The sequence below is a fragment of the Lethenteron reissneri genome, chromosome 20 (assembly GCF_015708825.2).
Source record: "Lethenteron reissneri isolate LAM-NWPU_2019-01 chromosome 20, ASM1570882v1, whole genome shotgun sequence".
Classification (NCBI taxonomy): domain Eukaryota; kingdom Metazoa; phylum Chordata; class Hyperoartia; order Petromyzontiformes; family Petromyzontidae; genus Lethenteron; species Lethenteron reissneri.
In genome coordinates this window covers 13,397,760-13,421,223 of record NC_083798.1, presented here as the reverse complement: position 1 = coordinate 13,421,223, position 23,464 = coordinate 13,397,760, and the positions used below count along the sequence as shown (strand labels likewise).

At 41.9% G+C, this 23,464-nt stretch overlaps 1 protein-coding gene across 4 annotated transcripts in view; it reads left to right on the top strand.

The window, feature by feature from the left end:
* Positions 1 to 22,007, top strand: part of LOC133344800 (myc box-dependent-interacting protein 1-like) — a 34,401-nt gene extending 12,394 nt beyond the window's left edge. For 2 of the 4 annotated variants that reach the window (XM_061554995.1, XM_061554998.1), the window contains exons 7-17: positions 244 to 336; positions 3,000 to 3,085; positions 4,541 to 4,616; positions 5,925 to 6,007; positions 10,075 to 10,207; positions 15,547 to 15,672; positions 15,981 to 16,094; positions 18,636 to 18,707; positions 19,170 to 19,298; positions 19,852 to 19,953; positions 21,455 to 22,006. In XM_061554995.1, the coding sequence (XP_061410979.1) occupies positions 244 to 336; positions 3,000 to 3,085; positions 4,541 to 4,616; positions 5,925 to 6,007; positions 10,075 to 10,207; positions 15,547 to 15,672; positions 15,981 to 16,094; positions 18,636 to 18,707; positions 19,170 to 19,298; positions 19,852 to 19,953; positions 21,455 to 21,562 (1,122 nt within the window). In that variant the 3' untranslated portion in view covers positions 21,563 to 22,006. Of the gene's footprint in view, positions 1 to 243; positions 337 to 2,999; positions 3,086 to 4,540; positions 4,617 to 5,924; positions 6,008 to 10,074; positions 10,208 to 15,546; positions 15,673 to 15,980; positions 16,095 to 18,635; positions 18,708 to 19,169; positions 19,299 to 19,851; positions 19,954 to 21,454 lie in introns of all 4 variants that reach the window. The other 2 variants (XM_061554997.1, XM_061554996.1) reach the window with 2 other exon arrangements.
* The last annotated feature ends 1,457 nt before the right edge of the window (positions 22,008 to 23,464 follow it).

The window sequence follows — 23,464 nt, the reverse complement described above, 5'->3', positions numbered from 1 at the left end:
ACTGTCCTGGTCATAAAAGCAAAGTTTGTGGGGAATAATAGCCATGTTCTGTACTTTTAAGGCATAAGCAATTAGGAAATAACACTTACTACCCAGAAACAAATAGTTACTCAGTGTATAACCAAAGCTCGGGCTCAAAGTGAGATTTTGTGGTGGCAGTAGGGGCAAGCGGTGTATGCACGGTCGCATCGTAAAGTCCTCCCCTTGCCGTCTCTGTTGTCTCGTGTCGTCTGTGTCCGTCAGCCGGTCTTGCTGCTCGAAAAAGCTGCGCCTCAGTGGTGTCAGGGAAAAATCCAGGCCCATCTCATTGCCCAGACAAACCTCCTCAAAAACCAGGTGACGCATCGGTCTTCCCCCTGATCATTCTGTACATCGTGCCTCAAACATTGTCCCATTTTCAACTCTTTACCTTTCCTTGTCCTAAATAACATTTCCATTCACATTCATCATAGTTATAAGAAGTGCCGGGCTCTATTGTGTGCATGCCTTTGCCTAACCCTTGAAGCTGTTTTAATTTTAGATTTGAAGCTTTCGTGACTGCAAGTATTCATATTCTTAGGTTCTTTCGATAAAGTCACGTAGGTAAAAAAATATTAAAATTAATACAAATAAAATAAAAAATAAAAGAAAAATCACGACGTTTCGGAGGCAACACAAGCTTCTGTCTTCAACACAAGCTTCCGTCTTCTATATACGGGGTAGTATCTCTTAGAATTTCTCATTTACTTGATACAGCTATCGTGCTGTGACGGTTCCACCTGAAGACGGAAGCTTATGTTGCCTCCGAAACGTCGTGATTTTTATTTTATTTTTATTTTACTTTTATAAATTTTAATATTTTTTTACCTACGTGACTTTACCGAAAGAACCTAAGAACCTCGAAGCTGTCTTTGAATGTGCGGTGCCTTTTGAGCAGTGTTTTTTATATTATATAATTATTTTTCATACCAGATTACTTTTTTTGACATGGTGATCACAAAGAGACTAAACACTTTGCGTGCAATAATTTTCCTCGCACATATTGAATGTTGCTCAATTTGTACCAAAAGGCTCCTGTGATGTGCAGTTTCAGCATTAATGTCGGGGTGTGCTTTTTTGATGTTCCATTTCGTGCCATAGAATACATTCCATCTTCATGAGTTTGTAAAATGCTTGAGATGCCAAGCTCTACACTCTTGATCTGGCTGGATTTTTTTCCTTGCCTACTCTTCCAGTAGCTTTTTCAAAATTGTCCCTCAGCTATCTGACTGACCGAGTGAAGTGCTGTAAATATGGAGGGGTGGCCAAGTTCTACGGAAACCCACATGATGGTGTGTGTGTGAGATAGTACACTTCAGTCATCTCTGTTAAGTCACATGCATGGTAGTGGTTAGTGCACCATGCTATGAAACCGGTGACTTGAGTTTACAGTTTGGCTAACATCAACGGTGCGTGATATCTGAATGAGTTCTGATCCTACCACGCTCTTCACCAACCCGCACTTGTCAGCATGGTGAAGTATAGTTAAGCAATCCCCATGACCAAAACAGAATGGTTATAAATTACAGTACGTAAGTCACGTGTCACCAGAAGAAGTGTCTGAGTATTTTGCCTTCCTACCTATAATTTAAGATGTGCGGTTTAGCTTTCACAATGGTCTGTAATACATTTTAACTTTGTATGGTAGTCATGGGCGGAGTTTAAGGGGGGGGTGCATGGGGGGCCCAATGCCCCTCCAAACTGGACACCTTAATACATTTATTTTCAATAGTTAACAATTAAGATTTTTAATTAATTACGTGCGATTCCTTATGTGAGGGACAAAGTGAACCCCTGCCTCCCCAAATATAGAAGTTAAACTCCGCCTATGATAGTAGTGCAGAGGTGGATAAGTGGCACAGTAGTTATCGCAGTGCGTTTCGAACCCGGAGACCTGAATTCGATTCACGGCCACCGCTAACGTCAGTCGCGGGTGGTATCTGAACCAGTTCTGGGCCTTTCCCTTGATAAGCCCACACTGATCCGTGTAGAGAAGTACAGTAAAACCTTGGATTGCGAGACCAAGTTACTCGCAATCCAAGGTTTTACTGTATTGTCAAAAAGCCTCATGACCATTACAGCATGGAAAGAGCTTCATCGAGCAGTAGATTGACAAAGAACGTTATTTCTAGATTTGAAGCTTTCGTGACTGCAAGGATTCATATTCTTAGGTTTTTTCGGTAAAGTCACGTAGGTAAAAACATTAAAAAGTAAAATAAAATAAAAATCACGACGTTTCGGAGGCAACACAAGCTTCCGTCTTCAGGTGGTACCGTCACAGCCACGACAGCTGTATCAAGTAAATGAGAGATTGCAGGAGCTACCACTCCGTTTATATAATGGTTGGAGAAGGTGGTGGGGCAAGGGCCGCATACTTTTTATTAATATGGTAAGGTGAGGCTTAAGACTAAGAATAGACTGCATAACAAAGGCTGAGCCTACGTGACTTTACCGAAAAAACCTAAGAAAAAGAACGTTATTCTTACTCCAGTAGTGTATGGCGGTACATTGTGCAGCATGAAAATGTAAACATCTTTCTTGTTTATGCCTTTTCCCCGAAGTTCATCAATGGCCTGATGTTTTAATCAACAATGCCAGTTTGCACACGGTAAATACAACTTCCCATATTCAAACAGTGTGCTCTATTCCATCTTGATTCGCGTTAGGGGAGTCCAAGACCAGCGAGCATGGCTTTGATTTGCCTCCGCTTAGATGTTCAAGGTCAGGCTTATGAAGGGTGATGAAATCATTTTTAGATTGTTCAGTTAAATTACTTGAAAAATTGCTTATCTAATGAGCTGTATTTGCATATATTTATATTTTTAACACATAGCTGGTACTGGAACGTTATTGCAATAATAGCAAACATTCCGTGGGTCAATATTTGCAATGTCTGTACCAAATAGTCAGTATAACCTATGAAGCCTCTCTGTCTTTGGAGGTGTAAAATGTGTTGATGTGCAAATATAATCTTGGTGTAGGCAGAAGAAGATTACCTGAAGGCACAAAAGGTGTTTGAGGAGATCAACAATGACTTGCAAGAGGAATTGCCAGTGATTTTGAACAGGTATTTTGGTATTTTGGATTTGTGTGACAGCTTTGCATGCCCAGGGTTGGTGACAACAAACATTCACAATTGCCAATGTGTTCAAAGAGCGAAATGAAATAAAATCACGTTTTACTTTCCAGTTCTCCCCAGGGTCTCCCAGTATCACTGCATTTGTTGTTTATTTGTCGTAATCTCTCTACGGACTCGGCTCATTGGCCAGATAGAGCTGGAGTAACGGTATTACAGTTCGTTGCTCGTTTAATAAACTGCTATTTTACAACAGGGGCAAAACCTTAGAGTCTTTAGATTTTAAATGGTTTTGTCTATTGTCACTCACATGACCCCACAACTGAGAAGGCCACATTACATGCAAAGGCAATATTTGAAACTCCTTTTGAAGCAGTCTGCAATTACTGGATACATAGATACTAATTTCTTCACATTGCAAACGTTCCAGGCTAGGTGATATATATTTTTAAAACTTGTCAGCCTTGGGGTTTCAAACCCACGAACTCAGAGGTGCTGGCTCAGTACCCTGACACAGTGCATTAAAGCCCTTGAGCCTCAGAGCCACATATGTTTGAATATCTAATACTGCACAATGACATTCCCTGCAGGGTGTTCTTTCATTGGATTGGCCCATTATTTTCAACCCAGTGTGACTCAAGAGACGTGCATTAACTTCTGCCCTGTGGGGGCACATGTCCTGTTTTAACTTTTTTTCTTTCAAATTAATGTGATCGAGTTCAATAACGTTACAATAAATGTTAAATTGGTGAATATTTTTTTCTCGGTGGGAACTTTATTTGATGGTAGAAGTACTGCTGTCCTTCACTCTCTCCGAACTGTGGGTTTAAAAAATGAACAAAATTGGAAATGCTTGAATGTACTGTAGGGAGAAGCTATACTCACATGTTGCCTTGCATCTGAGTGTCTGTTCTGTGCTTAAGCCTAATTTGTCTATCAACAAAACAGGACTCTGTCACACACTGGGAGCATCGTGGTGTATGCAGGCACTTTAATTGTTGTTCACGAGGGTTCGTAGGAGCCAACTCGTGGTCAAAGTAGCTTGGATGAGATTATGTATCTTAAATGGGTAAATACGATCGTTCTGTAAATTCATGATGCATATTATAGAGGTGGATCCATTCATTGATACCCCACTGATTTTCTAATGACCCTTGTATTTAGAAATCAATAACATCAGCTTAAACATTATGGAATGCTGTCAACAAGTTACACTGGTTATGCTCGACCATGTATCAGGAGTGTGTTAAATATTTAATACGTGTATAAAGATCAGTGCAAGACATGTCGAGTGTGGGAATGAAAATGTTATTTTCTATCTAATTCCTCAATATTATTTTTGTGGTGTATCTATATATGGATCACCTTGTAATTTTGATTATCTTCTCTGTACTTTATTTCATTGATCGTTACCAATTGATGATTCCATTGTATTCCTCTCTGTAGCCGAGTGGGGTTTTATGTGAACACATTCAAGAGTATCGCTGGCCTTGAAGAGAATTTTCACAAAGAAATTGGACAGGTACTCAACTTCTGCTTTATTTATTTCATGTATGTAGTTTTATTTACTACTATATGTACCCAAGAATGTCAGTGTGTAACGCGCGTGACGTCACTCTACGTCGACCAGCCCCCCTCATTAATAATCATGAACAGGTTACGTACTCCACATGGACCCGCCCCTCATTAATAATCAGGAGCGGGTGATGTCACTCCACATCGAACAGCCACCCTCATTAATAATCATGAACAGGTGACGTCCTCCAAATGATAATTAGCAGGTGACGTCATTCCACGTGGGGGGGGCAAGGCGCCTCTTCCCCCCTCCTCAGCGTCAACTTATAACCCTCACTACAAAGGCAGAACCCTCATGTCACGTGATCTCCGTAACGCTATTGAGACATAGAAGTAAAAAGGATGTGATGATGAACAAGAGATTCTAACCTTGTAAATTAATATCATGTTGCGGTCTGCTTTTCGCTTGCAAGTTTCAGATTTACTGCAATGCCTTTTTCCCGTGGACGGGCAAAAGGCTAGTTACTTATATACTGTCGTTGAATTGAATGAGGTACTGATCTAAATATTTGACCAATTACGTTGGAAAACACTTATGTAACATTTCAAATGTCTAATTTCACAAACTTTACATTTCCTTGTAATATGTGTGCTAAAACACCAAGGTTGTAAAAACTTACAAACCTATGACCGGTTGGACAAGTGAAACACTTTCTGTGGTTTAAAGCAGCATGAAGTTAATGGTGTTTGGGAAACTCGGGGCTCAAGAGCAATGAGCCAGCTCTCCCGAGGGCCTGCATTGGAATCCAGGTTTCAGCTGTTAACTGTCCGTGATTGAACGGAGTTCTCAAGTATAGTTAGTTGATGGTATCAGGCCGGTCACCAATGACTGCACAACAGGTATTGTACCAAATTTGATTTTCACTTCATGTGCCAAAAATTCCAGGTCTGAGAATTCAACATTTCCATTTGGCAGCCATGCGACGACCATGACAGTGGGAAGGTACAGTGCCTCCAGTGTCAATAAAATGTCAGAAGTGAGTATGTAATATCACCTTCTACAGGCAGTTCTCTAACATGGAGTGATGGTTTCCTCTTCGAGAGGAGTTTATGACCCAATGCTGGACAAAGTTCGACGAAGCGTCCTATCCTCCAAAATGACACTTGAGTGTCAATAGTCCAAATTTAAATTAAAACGTGAAAAGGGAAATAAACATACTTTGCACGAGTTATGAGGACGAATTACTGAAGGTGTTTAATGCAATAAAGACACTGATTGTGTTTCTGTGCTTGTGTGCACTTGTACCCCTGTTAGCTGAACCATGAGCTACTCGATGTCATGGTCAAACTGGAGGACCAGCACTCGAACAAGGCCTTCTCCATCCACGGAGCTCCCAGGTGCCGTATCACTGCCCTTTCAGTGCTCTCACTTTTGAACTTGCGACACGAATTACTTAATTTTGCACGTGTGTTGGGCATTGTGTTTGAAGTTTCACTCCACGTGTGTTGGGCATGATGTCTGACGTTTCACTCCACGTGTATTGTCCATGATGTCTGACGTTTCACTCCAAGTGTGTTGGCCATGATGTCTGACGTTTCACTCCACGTGTGTTGTCCATGATGTCTGACGTTTCATTCCACGTTTGTTGGGAATTCTGACGTTTCACTCCACGTTTGCTGGGCATGATGTCTGACGTTTCACTCCAAGTGTGTTGGCCATGATGTCTGACGTTTCACTCCACCACGTGTGTTGGGCATGATGTCTGACGTTTCACTCCAAGTGTCTTGGCCATGATGACTGACGTTTCACTCCACCACGTGTGTTGGGCATGATGTCTGACGTTTCACTCCACGTGTCTTGGCCATGATGACTGACGTTTCACCCCACGTGTGTTGAGCATTATGTCTGACGTTTCACTCCACGTGTTCATGAGTTTTCTTATATTGTCTTTCAAGCTGTAGTTAGTTGATCATACAATCATAGTTGCATCATATTTAAACGTTGCATGCTTATGTGTATATCCACACACCATGCTTAATTTTTTAAAAATAATTAACTATCATCATCATTAGCCGTGATTATTTCAGTTCTACGTGAAGGGATCCCCACGCGGTCACTCTTCCACACGATCCCGCGAGGCCTCTCCACCTCCCACGCTTGAGCTGGTCTCTTTGCGCTCGCTTCACTTGTGGTCGTCCTCTCTGGCGTGTTTTCTTCTTTGGCTGACATTTTGTTCGCAGTCTTTCCTTGAAAGTCAACATGATGTCTCTAATGTGTGTTTGTTCTCTGATCCACGTGTTACTATTTCTGTAACTTAGTCTAATTCCCAGTTCGCTTTGTCTCTCACATGAGGTATCGCAGCCGCCTATAATTAATTTTAAATCTTTATTGTAAACTACTGAAAATAAATTAATAAAGGTGCCCAGTGTTAGTGGGGCATTGCACCCCGTGCCCCCCCAAACTACAGCTATGATCTCCATGCTTCTTTGTGTGTTCGTTCAGCTTTTGTCCCATTTTATCTGCCATATTTCCTGTTTACAACTCAATTGTTATCTGGCAGTATTCAGCAATAAAAACATTCCTCTTCTGGCACATTGGTATGTTCTTCTATTAGAAATTTGGTTTTCCAAAAGCGCTCCACCCATATCTTGCTCGTCACTTTCATTTGATCATTTTGATCCTGATAGGCCTTCAGTAATCATCCTAGGTATGCATACACTGTGGTGTTTTCCAGGTGTGGGCGTATAGCAGTTACTTTTAATATTTTGCACACTGGAAATGAAGGACGTGGGCAGGTGCTCCAAATCGAGGGCAATCACATTTATTGTGGTAACCTGTAAAATACAACAGCACGTGTGTCACACACAGCAGTTTCCAACCGAGTTGCCATTAACCACGTGATTGGTGTACAGATCAAGTTACTCAATAACATTTTCCCTTAAACCCATTCCACTACTGATACACCATCTCTGTCTTTAATCATAATCTTTATACTTCACTATTCGAATATTACTTAATCCTAAGCTATGTCTATCGATACCATCCACTTATATTGATATCTTACACCCATTATATGTACTGTATATGCACTGTATACGTGCTGTACTTTTCACCATGGTACAACCTACTACTGTACATGTGTCATATTCTTAATTGCATTGCAAGTAGTCATATTCTGGGTGCATGGGCATGGTTATAGAATAAACAGTATTCGGGTTAGAGAATTACCACCAGTATTAACTACAGTACGTCACCCTTTACAGTGCACAGTGCTATTGAACATATGACAAAATACCAATTCAAAGCCAAGCTTAAAGAATATAACTTTTCTATAAATATCAAAAACAATATTCGGGTCCTTTACCTGTAAAATGCAACAGCACGTGTGGTACAGACATTTTCAACCGAGTCGCCATTAACCACGTGACTGGTGTTTCGGTCAGGTTATTCAATAACCCTGCCATCTACAGGCCCGACTCAGTATCGCATGCTGAGGTACACGTGCATTGATGTACTGCACAGTACATTAGGACCTTCACAAAACCACACTTTACTCCATTGCTGCACGAGGATATAATTAAAAGAGTGGTCTGTTCCTATTGTGCCACACTTTTTATTTAGTGAATTTGTTGTAAAGTACTTTTATTGCGATTTATATTTATCTTGAGCTGAACTTTGCGGCTTCTTTTGAGCTCTTCAATCATTTCCTGTTGTTCATTGCCATGGGTTGTTAATAGTGACTGTCATCAGTTAATCTTAAATGGACAATACGTACATTAGATGAGTGTGAGTTTGTTTGTGAATTATCATTCATCAACTTCCTTTTTTGTTGTTTTCATTCTCCAATAATGTGTGTGTTGTATTCTCTGACTTATACTCATTCTTTTTAAAATGCTTTTATATTCTATGCATTCTATATTTCCCTTTTCTTCTTTATGCGTTTGGTGATTTCAGATAGCGTGTTCTTTGTTTCCCACTATAAATAATGAAAAATAATTAGCAATGTACTTTCACGTATGTTCAGTCCACTGTCCACTACAATTCTAGTTAATTATTTATCGTGATTACGTCCATATTTCATCGTTTTGCTTCTCTCGGGATTTGAATACGCTCTCAGCTTCAACGATAAGTGGTTTAAAAAAACATAATTCATGAGGGAACATTAGCATTTTCAATGAAAGCACAGATGCAAGAACATTTTTGTCAAACTTAGATGCAATCCGTTTTCTTAAGACCATGTCTTTCCAGAACTTTTTTTTTTATAGCATACAGCAGATTAATTAATTACATTGATAACTGCTATCATAGGTGTGGACATTATTGCGGAATTAAGCTGTGGTGGAAGGTTACTTGTAGTGGTATTGTGATTGTCGATGGTTATTGATGTAAACTCATTGTAGTGTGCATCTGTTTTGTCAATCCACTGCTGGATGAGGGCTTCCCCACGCCACGCAGGCCATGGGAATTATTTGACTGCACTTCATGCTGGTCAGTGTGGATTGGTGAAGGCGAGGAGACGTAGAAGAATAAGCACTGCCCTCTGGTGCCCACGATCTTACCCAGCAGTGGCCTACACCTGTGTCATGTACAGTGGTCGCCCGCTAAGTAACTGTACGGGCCCAAGGCTGCTTAGCTTTTGGGATTTGACGAGACCGGGGGGACATTGCAGGTGATTTGGTCATCTGCTGCATTGTAACAGTGGAGGCTAATGGGCGGTGCTGTTTGTGGTTGTGGTATTATTGCAGTGGTGTCTTGTAGTGTTGCTGTGACGGTTGCTATAGGGGTTGTTGTTGTTGTTGTTATTGTGGTGGTGGTTGGTTGCTACTCTAGCTGTGCATGTTTGCAATAAAATAGATGTGGAGAACCCAAATGAAGAAATTAGAAATATATTTCACTTAATTTTCCTGAACTTACTCCAGAATATCAGATATGTCTCTGTGCTCACCAAGTGCGATGCAGTAAGTGATCACATGCTGCTGCAATGCAATTTACACTTGGACATTTGCCAAAGAAAGGACAATGCTAATTAAAGGCACTAACATCACCAGTTAATGTCAAATATGTGGTTCAGAAGGTAGGATAATTTACACTACAAGCAACAGATTTCAGTCCACAAATCAGCAACATGATGAAAGCTCACCACGGTGGCGAGATGTTAACTACCTCGTCTGGTATACAGGAGGTCGTGGGTTCGATCCTAACCCTGAAGATGGTATATTTGGATTTCGCACGTTCTCCCCGTGGTTGCGTGGATTTCTCCAGGTCCTCCAGTTTTTCCCTCCACATTTAGAAACATGCATTTAGTGCATTTGCCTGAGATTAAATTGCCACGTGATAAGCTATCATTTCTGGTCAGGTCGATTCTGAAAAAAGAGCGATATAGGAGCTCAGTGGGGCCTTACCTGGGAAAATATAAAAATGGTTTACAAAACGATTTTGATAAATATGGATTTGTGTCTGGCAGGGACTCAAGGCCACTCAAGACACGCGAGCTGCCACCCAGCATCGTGGAGCCACCCGCGGGCACCAGCCCAACGAGCGACGATGCGACGCCGAGCCCCACCCATGCCCCCACCCCTCACAAGTCGCCCATGCAGGTCACACTCATGTAATCGCATCATGGTAACATTCGGCTTTATTTAGCCGCGGTAGCTGTGCGACATAGCTGTCCGATGTATATTTCGGGTTGCTCCTTGGGCTGTTTGCTCATTTGGCACGAAGTCAGAACAACATGCTCAACTCGCTTGAGTGTCGTTGTTCAACGCGTTGTCTTGAGGAACTGAAGCGCCGTTGTTCCGCGTGATATCTTGAGGAACTGGAGTTGCTCCATGTATGGAATTTCATTTTAAGTTAATGTCTTAAAGAAGCTTCAGCCACGAGGAACGAAATATTGGATATTACGCCAAACAACACGCAGTACAACCTGACAAGTATTTCACAGAGTTTTCTTTACATTTTGTTACACGGTAAGATAGTGTGTGGTACTGGGATCGAATGGTTGAAAAATTTATGTTTTTATTCTTTGGGTCTTTAGGTAAAGTCACGTAGATAGGTTCAAAGAAAATAACAAAAAACTACGACGTTTCGATCGCAACATAAGCGGTCATCATCAGGAAAAGGGGGTTAGCTTCTAAACGCAAACTGTTTATAAAGGTTTGAAATGGGCGTTGCTCAAATGTCAGCAGCATGGGCGGGGCAGCTAATGTTAACGTAAGTGGTGGGCGGCAACCGCGACGGTGGTGGGTTTTCCACCAATTGAAGGGCTGCCAGGTAAAAATTAGCATGTTAATGTAAAATCGGTGAGTGGCCTCCACGGCGAACGCGTTGAGGTGGCTATGTTAATGTGAGAGATTAGCATGTCAATGGCAGATCGCAGAGACGCAAGCTCTAGGTCGGCGCGCGAAGGTGGCTGTGTAAGTGTGAGAAATTTGACCTGTTAATGTAAAATCGGAGAGCCGAAAATAACAACCAACATCGGAAGATGGTAGGATGGGAACATCACAGCCAGTTATGACTTAAACTGGTTGATAATGTCCTTCCAATAATTGCTCAGTTTGTACCCATCTTCTCGGTTGAAATTGTGTCCGTGTCTGTATATATGGATGGCTTCATGAACGAATCTTTGTTGATAGCCAGTGGGTTTGCAAAGCACCTTCGTCTTAAAGAAATCAATTTCGTGTGAGCCCACCGCATTAAGACAATGATCATCCACGGCCAAGGTATTGGTCCTACTGTGTTTCAGATCAGCCTTATTTTCACAAACACGATCCGAAGCTAACCCCCTTTTCCTGATGACGACTGATTGTGTTACGATCGAAACGTTATAGTTTTTTATATTTTCTTTGAACCTATCTACGTAACTTTACCGAAAGACTAAAAAAATATGAATTCCTGCAGTCACGAAAGCTTCAATTCAGAATTTAAATGTCCAATGTTTTTTTTACTGCAGGTTTTCTTACCTTGTGATATAGATTTTAAATTTATACAAAGGTCACTATCACTAGTACGTGTTTAGTTTTTTATTATAGAACAGCTCCCATGTACAAAATGCCCTTGCAAAATTAAGAACATTAAGACATTTATATCCAAAGGATTTATTGCACTCAATTTCACGTTAATGCAATTCCTGCACTTAACTTAGTTCAAGGTGAAAAATGTGCGTTATTCTACATTTACTTACTTTACCCAAAGCTACCTTTTTGTCTAGCTGTGCAGTTGTATTGTTGTATATGTTGGGTTAAGAACATTTGTTATGTTGTATGCGTGCGTGGGTGAAATTATTATGTTGTACCTGTGTGTTATGAATATTCAGTGAAAATAATAATTATTAAATGAAATCTGGCCAAATGTGTAATTATCCGGAAATATGTTAATTTATGTAATTACGCACATTTTAATTATGCCAATTCGAGAGGTAATCGGATTAATTATGCGAGTGGGTGTAATTATGATAATACAAGTCGTTATGATAACCAGACCCCGCCTCGGTGACGAGGGTGGGTTATCGATCGGAATAAGGCAATTAATCGTATGCAGTTATGCAGGTGTGGTGTAAGTATGCAAGATTAACTTAGATTAACTCGGCATCGTTGTCTAGGTTCGTCTCATTCTCGCTTTAACACTCCCAGAGTTTTATTCGTGGTTATATTTCTAGGTCCCCGGTTCACCCCGTTATCGCTTTAACATTTACTGAGTATGTATTAGTGTGTTTATTAAGGTCACCAAGTTCAAATCTCAACGCAGAAGCAGATCTTATGCATAGATTTCAGGAAAGAATCACACAACCACTTCTGTATTGATCAATTTATTACTAATTCAACCTTAACTATGATATAATATGCGAACTCTCAATCCCGGAACGTCAACACGGCATCAATACAGTATCATCAACGATTGTCTGATTTCACTTTGACAACTGCACATGGATCCCGCATAACGCGATGGTTGTTAGTGAGAGAGAGTCGTTAAAACACGCAAATACTATGCTAAGAAAACCTTAATGTTAATGAATGATTATACTCAATATTGTTCACGCAGTACCACACTCCTTATTGACCATACGCAACCCTTATCACGTTGTTAACACCTTGGGTCACGGGACAGTTGAATGTTCTGTAGAGGATGCGAGTACATGCGGCGATTATGACTGGAAGATACTTGAAAGATTATACGGCGATAAAAAAAACACAATCAAAAACAGTTATTATTCTTAAAGGCACCAATCTCAACAGATACATCAGCAGGTTATCTGACAACAGAACGGCTCGGAGTAAGGGCCTGCGACGGTGCTCCTTTTCCGAAGCTCGTTATCTTATACCAAGTTTACTAATTGGGGACCAGATCACCTGATAAGGATCCGGTGGGCCACCACTCCCCACGTGAGCGTGGCTCGGCGGAAGGAGGTGCCAAGAATCAGTTCGTATTGATGGATCTGTTGGGAATTTATGCGATTAAGAGTACAGCCCACTAAATATTAAAGATAAAAATTAAGAATACTCTTATAAACGACGGAGGGCCATCACTCGGTCTCGTTGTGATGCTTTCCAGCCACGGATGGCTTATGGGTTCGAGTGTTTTTGAGTGGTAAGAGTTGTCTTGAATAGTCAGTGTTCGGAGTCGATTCTTTAGGTCAAACAGATGCCTGGTGGTCGTGTGGTGAGGGGGCGGTGCGCGTCATACGTATCAGTCGATCCCCTGTCACCGTGGCGAACTGGTTCGGATGGCTGTTGATACGCTGTCGCAGTTCGGAACCCGGTCGGTAGGTGGCGCCCACAACTCGCTCGTAGCGTGCAGCTCTGGGTTGTCGCCGAACCGCGATGCTCACCACTCCGGTGGCAGCAGAGACCCCCGATTCGGCAGAGGTTGACGAGCTGAAGATGAGTCGAGCCGACCCGCTGGTCGCAGCTCGCTCCTGAGTCGACCCTCCCGGTCGAGCTCGCTCCTGGGTCGACCCGCTGGTCGCCCTCGCTCCTGAGTCGACCCTCTGGTCGCACTCCTGAGTGGACCCGCTGGTCGCACTCCTGAGTCGACCCTCTCTGGTCGCACTCCTGAGTCGACCCTCTGGTCGCACTCCTGAGTCGACCCTCTGGTCGCACTCGTTCCTGAGCCAACCCACTGGTCGCACTGATTTCCAATGCTCAGGATCCTTTCCTTTATGCCGAAAAATCCCCCTGGATCCCGCCCACAAGGCGGGGCTTCTTTTCGATTTTTGCTGTGTCAGGATCTGTCCGTAGGCAGGTGTGTCCATGTGTGTGTCCGTACGTCCGTATGTCCTTGTGTGCATCACTCACGGTATTCCGTTGTCCCACTCCCTCCATAAACCCACGAGCAAACAATCAGATGTTACAAATTGCCTCGAGGTCGTCTCTCTGTCTGGGTGCAATATTATCTCTTGTCTGGCCTTCTTCATGAACCCAAAACACAGACGTTACAAATGTCTCATAGGCGTCTTTGTTCGCACCACCTGGAGGGAGGGGCAACGCTCTCTCCGACCCGAGCACAAAGAAATGGTTAAAAGTTTTAAGTTAACATTTGTCCCTTACTATTTCACAGTTATGATTCTGTATGTAACCTAAGGTCTGTCGTTTCCCATCGTGGTGCTTGACTCAAGTGGAGGTGTTTCCCCGAGCGTATACACACTCCTATCCCGCGCTGCGGGGATACAAAGACGGCCGGGATCTCCCTTTCTCTCCGACCCTGGGTTCAACATCGCTTTTTTTATTATGTATTATATTCGACCTGGTGGTGATTCATCCCGTTATCCTGGCTTTTCATAAGTTTTACTTTAGTTTACGGTGAATAGCGTTAACATTGATGTTATGTAGATATTATGTATTGTGATGTCTTTAACTTAACTTGTTTGTCAGAGCTTTACTGACACGAAGTTGCATTTCATAGCCCCGCAGTCTTTGCCCCACCCTATCTCTGCTCGCCGTTGTTGTTGCCGTCCAGCTGGCCGTTGTTCAAGGCCTCATTAATTTCCGTCACTCCTGAGGTGAGGGCGGTTGAGCCTTGGAGTCAGTTCTGGTTTTTGTCTGCCGCCGTGCTCTTAATTTCCTTCCCTCTTCAACCTTATATATGATATATTCGCTCCTGTCTGGGTGCGATTCAATTTTGACTTAGGAAGGTTCTGATTGTCATATGCTTCGGGTCGAGTTGCATAGAAAGTATTAAAGTATGGAAATAACATTTCATTTGACTTAATGATGGTGATGGTTCAGTAGGCGTAACTTGTGGCCTGGTTTAATTGGAGTGGGTGTGAATATCAATAACTTTAGCCTACCCTGTTGTTAAATTCCGACTTTAACGTTACTTTAATAGCAATACAGAATAATTGAGCTTTTTGTCTTAACTAGGCGAATGCGAACTTCTGGTGACCCCCGCAGGCTTGTTATTCAGCTGGGTCTTGCCCGCCTTGAGAGATATACAACACTCTTTTAAATCAGCTCCCTGTGGCCCTCCAACCTTCTGCTCTGGGAATGTTATTCTTAATTTCAGGTCCAAGGCCTTTTTGGGTTTATCTTTGTTTCCTCAGCTGCAGGAGAACAAGGCGTGCTTCTACCTCCCTTTCTGTGTGCACGTGTTCTAATTAGCTCGGAATCCCTAACACACAATCAGTGATGATTCCTGGCTTTCTGTGGTTATGACTTAGACAAAGGCGCCTCTGCTTCCTTTCACTGCCTTTGCCTTGAAGCAAGGTTGCAATTCTGTCATCCTAGCCCTCCTCTCGTTCATTACTTAACAACACCTGGTGTTTTGCAGTTTGGTGCGCTTTGGTGTGTTTCACTCATTTAAAAAAAGTAAAAAGATAATATATAAAAAAATCATCAAATATTATTACTCTCAATTATGGAAGAAGGGTTAGGATACAACAGTATGTAGGTGTAATGTGAATTTGTGCCACTTTCTCATTGTTTTGTCCTTCCATTCAAAGCAGGGCCGAAAAGGGCCACCGGTCCCACCACCCCCCAAACTCACCCCCAGCAAGGAGATGACGCAAGAGGCCATCGTCAACCTCTTTGATGACAACTTTATGCCCAACGCTGCCACCGCAAGCACACCCGTAAATATTTACAAGGGTTCTGTGGGTTTATATTTTGCTGAGTTTGCTCACATCAGCTAATAGTTATGGATTTAGTGTATTGCAATAGAAAACATTATTTGGGTCTGTAATGGAAAGTTGTGACCACTTGGCTGTAAAAGCTAGTGCATTTTAAAATGTCTGATTCGTACCTTTTGTTTAGCATTTTGTATGTTTTTCACTCCTGGAGTATGATGATTACAAGATGAATATGCGTGTGTGTATATATACAGAAATTTATTGTGTTTTCTCTGGAAAGGTTAGTCACTTGTTGTAATCCAATTTGTCAGTTGGAGGTTCCCTTGTCCAAGAGAGCGGACACAGGAAGACTCCTCGATCTGGATTTTGATCCCGTGAAACAAGAGCCCACGTCTCCATCCGTATTTCCACCGCAAAAGAACCAGGTATGTTTCAGTGCAGCGGCTGGGTCCTCCACAACATTAAAAATGCACGTCTCATTCGTTTTAGGATTTTCATTATTGTAGCGGCCGCGTTAATGAAATAAAACATTTATTTGCTATTGGTTCAGTGCTTTTGTAGAGTTTGTTTTTATTGATTTCACTGACATGGACAGTATCACATATTCACTTTGTCATAGTCTTCTTTGATGAATATTGTATGCTTCCATTGGTTATGCCTATGATCTCTCATCTCTTCCCCATTGCTGTCAGTCTATATTATTGGATCTTGCATGGGAGATTAGTGTAAAAACGTATTATAGCAGTACTAACGAGGCACTTGTAGCATGACTTGCGATGTTTCGCTACTACTCTAGGCTGTTGGGGCCTTTGGCTTTAACACTAAATTAAAAGAATCCTTAAAAAACTGCGGTGTTACTGATGTAACTTGCCGCGACGTACACTTGTTAGATACACTGTTTGTAAAGGTGTTTCTGTTTTTGGATTGTTTTTAGAAGAAATTATTCCAATTAGCATTCTTATTATTAAAGTGAAGCACAAAATGCGCTGTGATGCGTCACCATAATGTAACCGGCAGATTCTCATTTTTTCCGCTTATTGCGTAAAATTTGTGTTTTTGATTTACGATTCAAAAAAACCTCATGTGCTATCGATTTGAATCTCTAAATGCTACAACGAAAGGTCAGGAGCCTCCTTTTGATATAAACTTAATATCTGTATACAATTTGTAAATTAACAATATAGGGATACAGGTATTAGCATATATATATATATGATCAGATAGCATATATAGTATAAGCATCTCCATATTAGAGAAATGAAAAACGAACAATTTAAATATTAATGTATGTTGAACTTTTTTCGCACCATACGTAGCCAACCGTGCTAATCGGAGGTGTGAAAATTTGGGAAGCCATAGGCTTAAATAATGGAGTCCCATTTACTACTATAATTAGCCAAGAATGTCTGTGTGTCCCACGCGTGACGTCACTCCACGTCGGCCAGCCTCCCTCATTCATGCTCATGAACAGGTGACGTACTCCACATGGACCCCCCCCCCATTAATAATCATGAGCAGGTGACGTCACTCCACATGGGGGGGGCGAGGCGCCTCCTCCCCCCTCCTCGGCGTCAACTCACAACCCTCACTACAAAGGCAGAACCCTCTCGTCACGCGATCTCTGTAACGCTATTGAGACATAGAAGTAAAAAGGACGTCATAATGAACAAGGGATTATAACCTTTAAGTGAAATAAGTCTGTGTCACCGTGATCTTACAAATTGTATATGAATTGAAGCCATGAATATCACGTTGTGGTCTGCTTTTCGCTTGCAAGTTTCAGAATTACTGAAATACACTCGTCCTTGGATGGGCAAAAGGCTCGTAGTTTATCAGGAGTTCCCTTGCGAATAATATCTGTTAATGCAGCAGCATTTGCATATCTGCTGATGAGAACCAGAAAGTTGAAATTAGTACATAGTTTGCATGATTAAACAACTGCTTTTTGATCAGAGTGGTCTCAAAAGCTGATTGGTTGATGGACTACAGATCTGTGTATTAGTGTGAAAACCAAACACAGAACAGAGTTCTGCTTAAATATTATTTTACATTTAAATATGGTACTCTCCAAAATAATTGTTCCTTTTTTAACTATGGACAATTTTTGTGAATTGCTTGTAATGTATTACACTATTAATTAATGTTTACGACGCACAGCTAAAATTTTAACAGCCCATCACTCATCGTTTGACAAGTGCAAAAAGGTATGCAGCACTATTTATAGAAGGGCCATTGCCAAAATGTCACCTATTATCTATATATTTGTGTTCTTGACAAATGTGTGGAGTTTTTTGTGAGCTGTGCTTGTGCAGCATTGCCAATGCAGCAGTATTTCCACTACATTATTTATAGACGCTTATAAAAAAAAATACCAATGGAAAGCAAGAAATGGTAATTTGGGTGCCGTGTTTTATAGCACACCAATGATGACAAGACGCTTAATGTTCTCTTGGTTGAAATGACAAAATGAAGCACGTGTACCAGCCTTAACCATCCCATTGTGTATTTTCAATTTGTTCTTGTTTCCGTATAAGGTATCGATCACCGGTCAGGCTGTGAATCTGACAAGTTGGGCTTGATCCGCTGTGTCAACGGCACTCCGTTTAGCTGCCTCTTGCACATTGTTTTCTGTTGGCATCTGTAGTATATTTCGGGTTATTCTTTTCATCGTTTTTCCACTAGCCATTTTCCAAAAACGTATTGCGTGTTTAACTTGTAGTTGTTTATTTGTCATGTATTTGTCACGTCTCACGATAAAGAACATCACCACTCTTGGTGATATGGGTCGGTCATCTATGAGGATTTTGATGTGTCCCCTGGTGTGCTTCACCACTTAGCCCAATCTCACGCCATCTGTAACCGTTCCATATCGGTCGTGATGTATTCCGTGTGTTTAACACAAGTGTTCAGCGCTTGTCATTTATAACCCTCGGTAAATGTATCTGCTGTCCTTTTTTCAACATCAGTCTTTGGACGGTGCAAGCAAACATTGTCCTTCTAAGATGCCCATCATGGAAGTTGTGGCCAGTACTCCCACGGTAAACAGATTATGCATTTGTATATGTATTCTATCATAGAAATTTTTCATATGGATAATCTCTTAGATGGAACGTCTCATTTGCAAGGGAGTCCGGCCAAGGTGTCAAGTGACACATGCATAGAAAACCTTTGAATCTACTATATATATAGCATACGTGTATACAACTACATTCCTACCGATTTGAAAACAGGAATGGTGCAGCCAGGGCAGCACACGTGAACGTCACACGGCAATCAGACACGTAAATAAATAGTGCTGTGCCACACCTGCATCACAAAGGCATTCGTTGTTGTTACATTTTAAACTCTACCAGTAAAAATGCCATAAAGAATGCCGTAAGATGACCGTATTATAAATTGGTGTAATTGCAAGTGAAATGCAAGTTATTCCATTTGTGCTGCAGTACGTGGACGCCTGCTTATTGGAACCACGTAGTAATATCACTCTCTCGGTGTTCCAGCCAGTGGAGCTGACCCCGGACGATGCGAGCTTCGGATGCATGGCAAACGTCTCGGCGGAGTGTCCCCCGATTGCCAACGTCTCCACTCCGGCCCAGTCTTATGAATTTCCTCCAGGTTTCTTGTACAAGGTAAAGTGAGCCTGCCACTGCCACGTTACTTCCAAGAAAGATCATTTAAGGATCTAAATTAATAGGGCACTTAAATGTCATGGCATCTCAAAACGCTTAAAATAAAGCATAATTGAAAATCACAAAATACTAGAGCGGTACTAAAATTGGTATTGTAAAATTAATCAGCTCTGTATCCTATTGTATTTAGGGAAAAGATTAATTGTGAGCTTAGCCAGAAACGGTTAAATAATATATCTTTTTCACATACCGCTTATTATTTTAACTATACGGCAACGTTTTTTTGCGGTTGTGGCACTGTAGAGCTCTCCAATGTATTTTCAGGTTTTACTGCATGTTTTTCGGCGCGAAGTCCAAGGTTTCACATCACTACATGTTGTCAAACAGCACGAGGACATCCAGAAAACACATCTGAAAGCTCTACAGCACAACCGCAAAAAAAACCCTTTACTGTTGAATTAAATAATAATCGTTGCTTGAAAGTGCTTTGGTTGAGCTTGTAAAACTTTGGGTGATTTTGACTGTGCTGCTCCTGCTGCTTGTGACTACTCAGGTGCAGGTCCAGCACGACTACACACCTGTGGACATGGATGAGTTGTGCTTGGGCAGTGGCGAAGTGGTGCTTGTCCTGCCCTTTGAAAGCCCTGAGCAGCAGGTAGCAAGGTTCCCGTTTGCTTTCTTTGTACATTGTACACAGTTGTTGAGTGCTTTAAATGTAACCCTGGAACTTGGGAGGGAGACAGGGTGCAGGAAGGACAGGTGGAGCAGGGAGTGAGTGGTTTAGAGTTAGAAAAAACACTGTCTAATTCGCATTTTGTAGCATAAATACATATTTATAGTAAGTTGCATATTGGATTAGAAAACGCATGGACTTGATAATATGGCAAGTTGGAGGCATATTGACAATTAATAAGTATAACCCGTAAAAATAAAGTTTTTCACTATAAATCCTTTATATGCGTGGCAGCGAACTTAATATAAAGGATTTAAAAATATATTCGCCTGTGGAGGACGCGGGGATCGATCCCGCGACCTTTGGCATGGGAAGCGAGGGCGCTACCAACTGCGCTACTCCGCCACGGCCTGTGGAGGGGTTACGCTCTGGGCTATTACACTCTGACGTTCAGCCAAAGCCAAGAATGAGTTCTATTTGAATATATGTAAAATAAAAAAATTTTGCCTAAAAAGTGTAACATTTTGGGAATTTTTTTTTCACGAACAATAATTGTCTGGCACAACGAGTCTGTGTGGAAAATGTCAGCTCGATTGGATCACGGGAAGTGGGTTAAAAAACGACCGAAATATTTGCACGGTCCTAAGCAAGCAAGCAAGCACGCAAGCAAGCAAGCACGCGAACTTAATATAAAGGATTTAAAAAGGCAAGTCGGCTTGGGCAGGACATGTTGCTCGAAAGGATGATGACTGGTGGCCCATATTGATGATGTAGTTGCAATCAAACGAGGGGGAATATGCCCAAAAAGACATTTGCCTTAGAGATTGAACAGTGAAATTAGCACATGTGCAAATTCTAGACTGATTGTTGCATCGCAGGGACCATGCTGGGATGGCAATGACTCGTCCAGCAGTGGATAGATAATGACTGATGAGGATCAGCATGCACGTAACTGTATATTCCAAAGTCTGTTTTTCAAGTTGTGCGTGCCACATTTGGTCGTTTAAAATAGATTGAATGTTGGCCGTGCACCAAAGCATTTGCATTAATTGAATTAGCAATATCCTGCAAAGGGAGCTATTTCGTAAGATCACCATCTGTGTAATTTAGAGTTTATGTACGCCCATGTGCTTCTGTTACACAACATCACTTCCATTCTGTTAAGCCATGAGCAATACCAGTAACGTGCCACAACAAAATATAATTTCATTTAATGTGATAGACAAACAGAAGCCCGCACGATGATAGTTTCGTGCGTTCGAATGGCACATCCTTTCCAAAAATGAAATAGCTCTCCCCCAATGGTTGCAGCTGTGCATCGGCATGCATCCCAACCACGCTTTTGGTGGAACGACGTTGCAATCAGAATTGGCCGCTGCTTGTATTTAAAGGTGCACTGCTCTCCTCGCGACCTGGAAGATTGGCGGGGGCGAATAACTGACGCGACGGCGTATTCGCTTCTCCTCCCCTGTGCCCCTTGCAGGATTCGGGCTGGCTCGCAGGCATCAAGGAGGCAGATTGGATCGCTCACAAGGTCCTTGAGGGCCACAAGGGCGTATTCCCAGACAACTTCACCCTTCGCATCGAATAGACAACCATTTTTATCCCGTTGCTATCTCGGGGGTCCATTGTGGCGGGGACGGGGGAGGTGATTTAAATCCCATCCACCTCTGCACGCAATGGGACATCTTGAGTAAATGACCCGCCGTGCGTGTGCGCTTGTGTAACTGTGTGTGTGTGTGTATTATTGGTCTATACCATGGTGAAGGCTCTTGTTGTGCGTGAAACTTCGGACCCGGGGTTTCTGCTGCATGTGGTCCCCGGACAGCTAGCAAGCGCGAGCTCGACAAACCCATGTTAAGTCAAAGAGAGAAGCTTCTAAATAATCTGCACTGCTGTGTGATGATTATATTTCTGTCACGTTGACAGATATTTGTATCAAATATGTAGTTTGACTGCGAGATTTGGGTTTGTATGACTTCTTATTAGGGGCCGTCCTTAAATGATGTCACGCACCTGGGGGGGGGGGTGGGGGGTGCAGACATTTGTGACGATGTGTGACGAAGGGGGGGGGGGGGTGAGAAATATGACGTCACATCGCACAACTTTAAATAAATATAGACAACACGTTCTACTTAATTAAATAGACGTTTTAATAAATGTTTTCTCCTACAACAGAGTTCAGCACCACATTAAATACGCACTGCAATGACAATAGTTTAAAGCGATTTGAAGCATGTTTTTTTTTCAGGGGGGGGCAGATTTTTTTTGACGTCATATTTGAGGGGGGGGGGGTCTGCCTTTTTGTGACGAGGTGGGGGGGGGGTAAAAAATCGTCCAAAATCGCGTGACGTCATTTATGGACGGCCCCCTAGCTTATTGGTGGTCAGTGCACTCTGACGTCACCGTTAACATTGCGGGCACTGGGACCTTTGCTCACACAGCGTAGTTAGGTTCCAAGTGTTTTATTCCTGTCACACTTGTTAGGCTTTTATATGGCACTAAATGTCACTTCTTATACCCATTTTAAAACAACCTTTTGTCCATGTGCATCCAGTATTAATCTGTTTATCGAAATCCCAGGTGTTATAACAATGGTGTTAAAAACACAATTCCTGCTTTAGTATTGTGAATTATCTTTGGTAAATTTGTTGAAAGTTGTAACCAACTGGCCAGCTTTTGTTGACCGATTATTGTCATTCAGTGCTATGTAAGTGTTAATTCAATATGTAAAGTATTCTTTGAATGTTAAATTGCTGAGCTGTGATTTTCAAACGTTTGAAGTATACGTAAAAACACCACAATAACGGAATCTAGAAGAGTTTGCATGTTTCGTGGGATAACTAGTTGTTTGCGTATTTATTTAACATTTGTCAGATAAATTTAATTAATATTAGGATAAATTTCGATTTAAAGCTTTCGTGACTGCAGGGATTCATCTTCTTGGTTCTTTCGGTAAAGTCACGTAGAAGGGAAATAATAAAATAATAAAAATAAAACATATTAAAATAATGCTCACGACGTTTTGGCCACAACGCAAGCAGCCGTCCTCAGGTGAAGAGCAGGTCTGTCGGGGAGATAGCGAAGACAGCGTCTTCCCGACAGACCTGTTTTTCACCTGAGGACGGCTGCTTGCGTTGTGGCCGAAACGTCGTCAGAATTATTTTAATGTTTTATTTTTATTATTTTATTATTTCCCTTCTACGTGACTTTACCGAAAGAACCAAGAAGATAATATTAGGTTATTTTGTAAACAATCTGGCAGTGGGGGGTGGGTCCAATATTGGAGCCTGAGAGTCACTGTTTTCAAGTAAGTGTCTGAAATCACCGTAAGAGTCCTTTTTAATGTGCCGTGTTGTGACCCCACTGATTTGTTTTCCAGCGGGATTGCGAATAAAGTGGGGTAGAACGACGAGAGTGTGTGGTGGTGTCTCCTGTGTGCACCGCCAGAATTCACTATAAACACGAGGCACAACACAAAGTCCTTCCACTA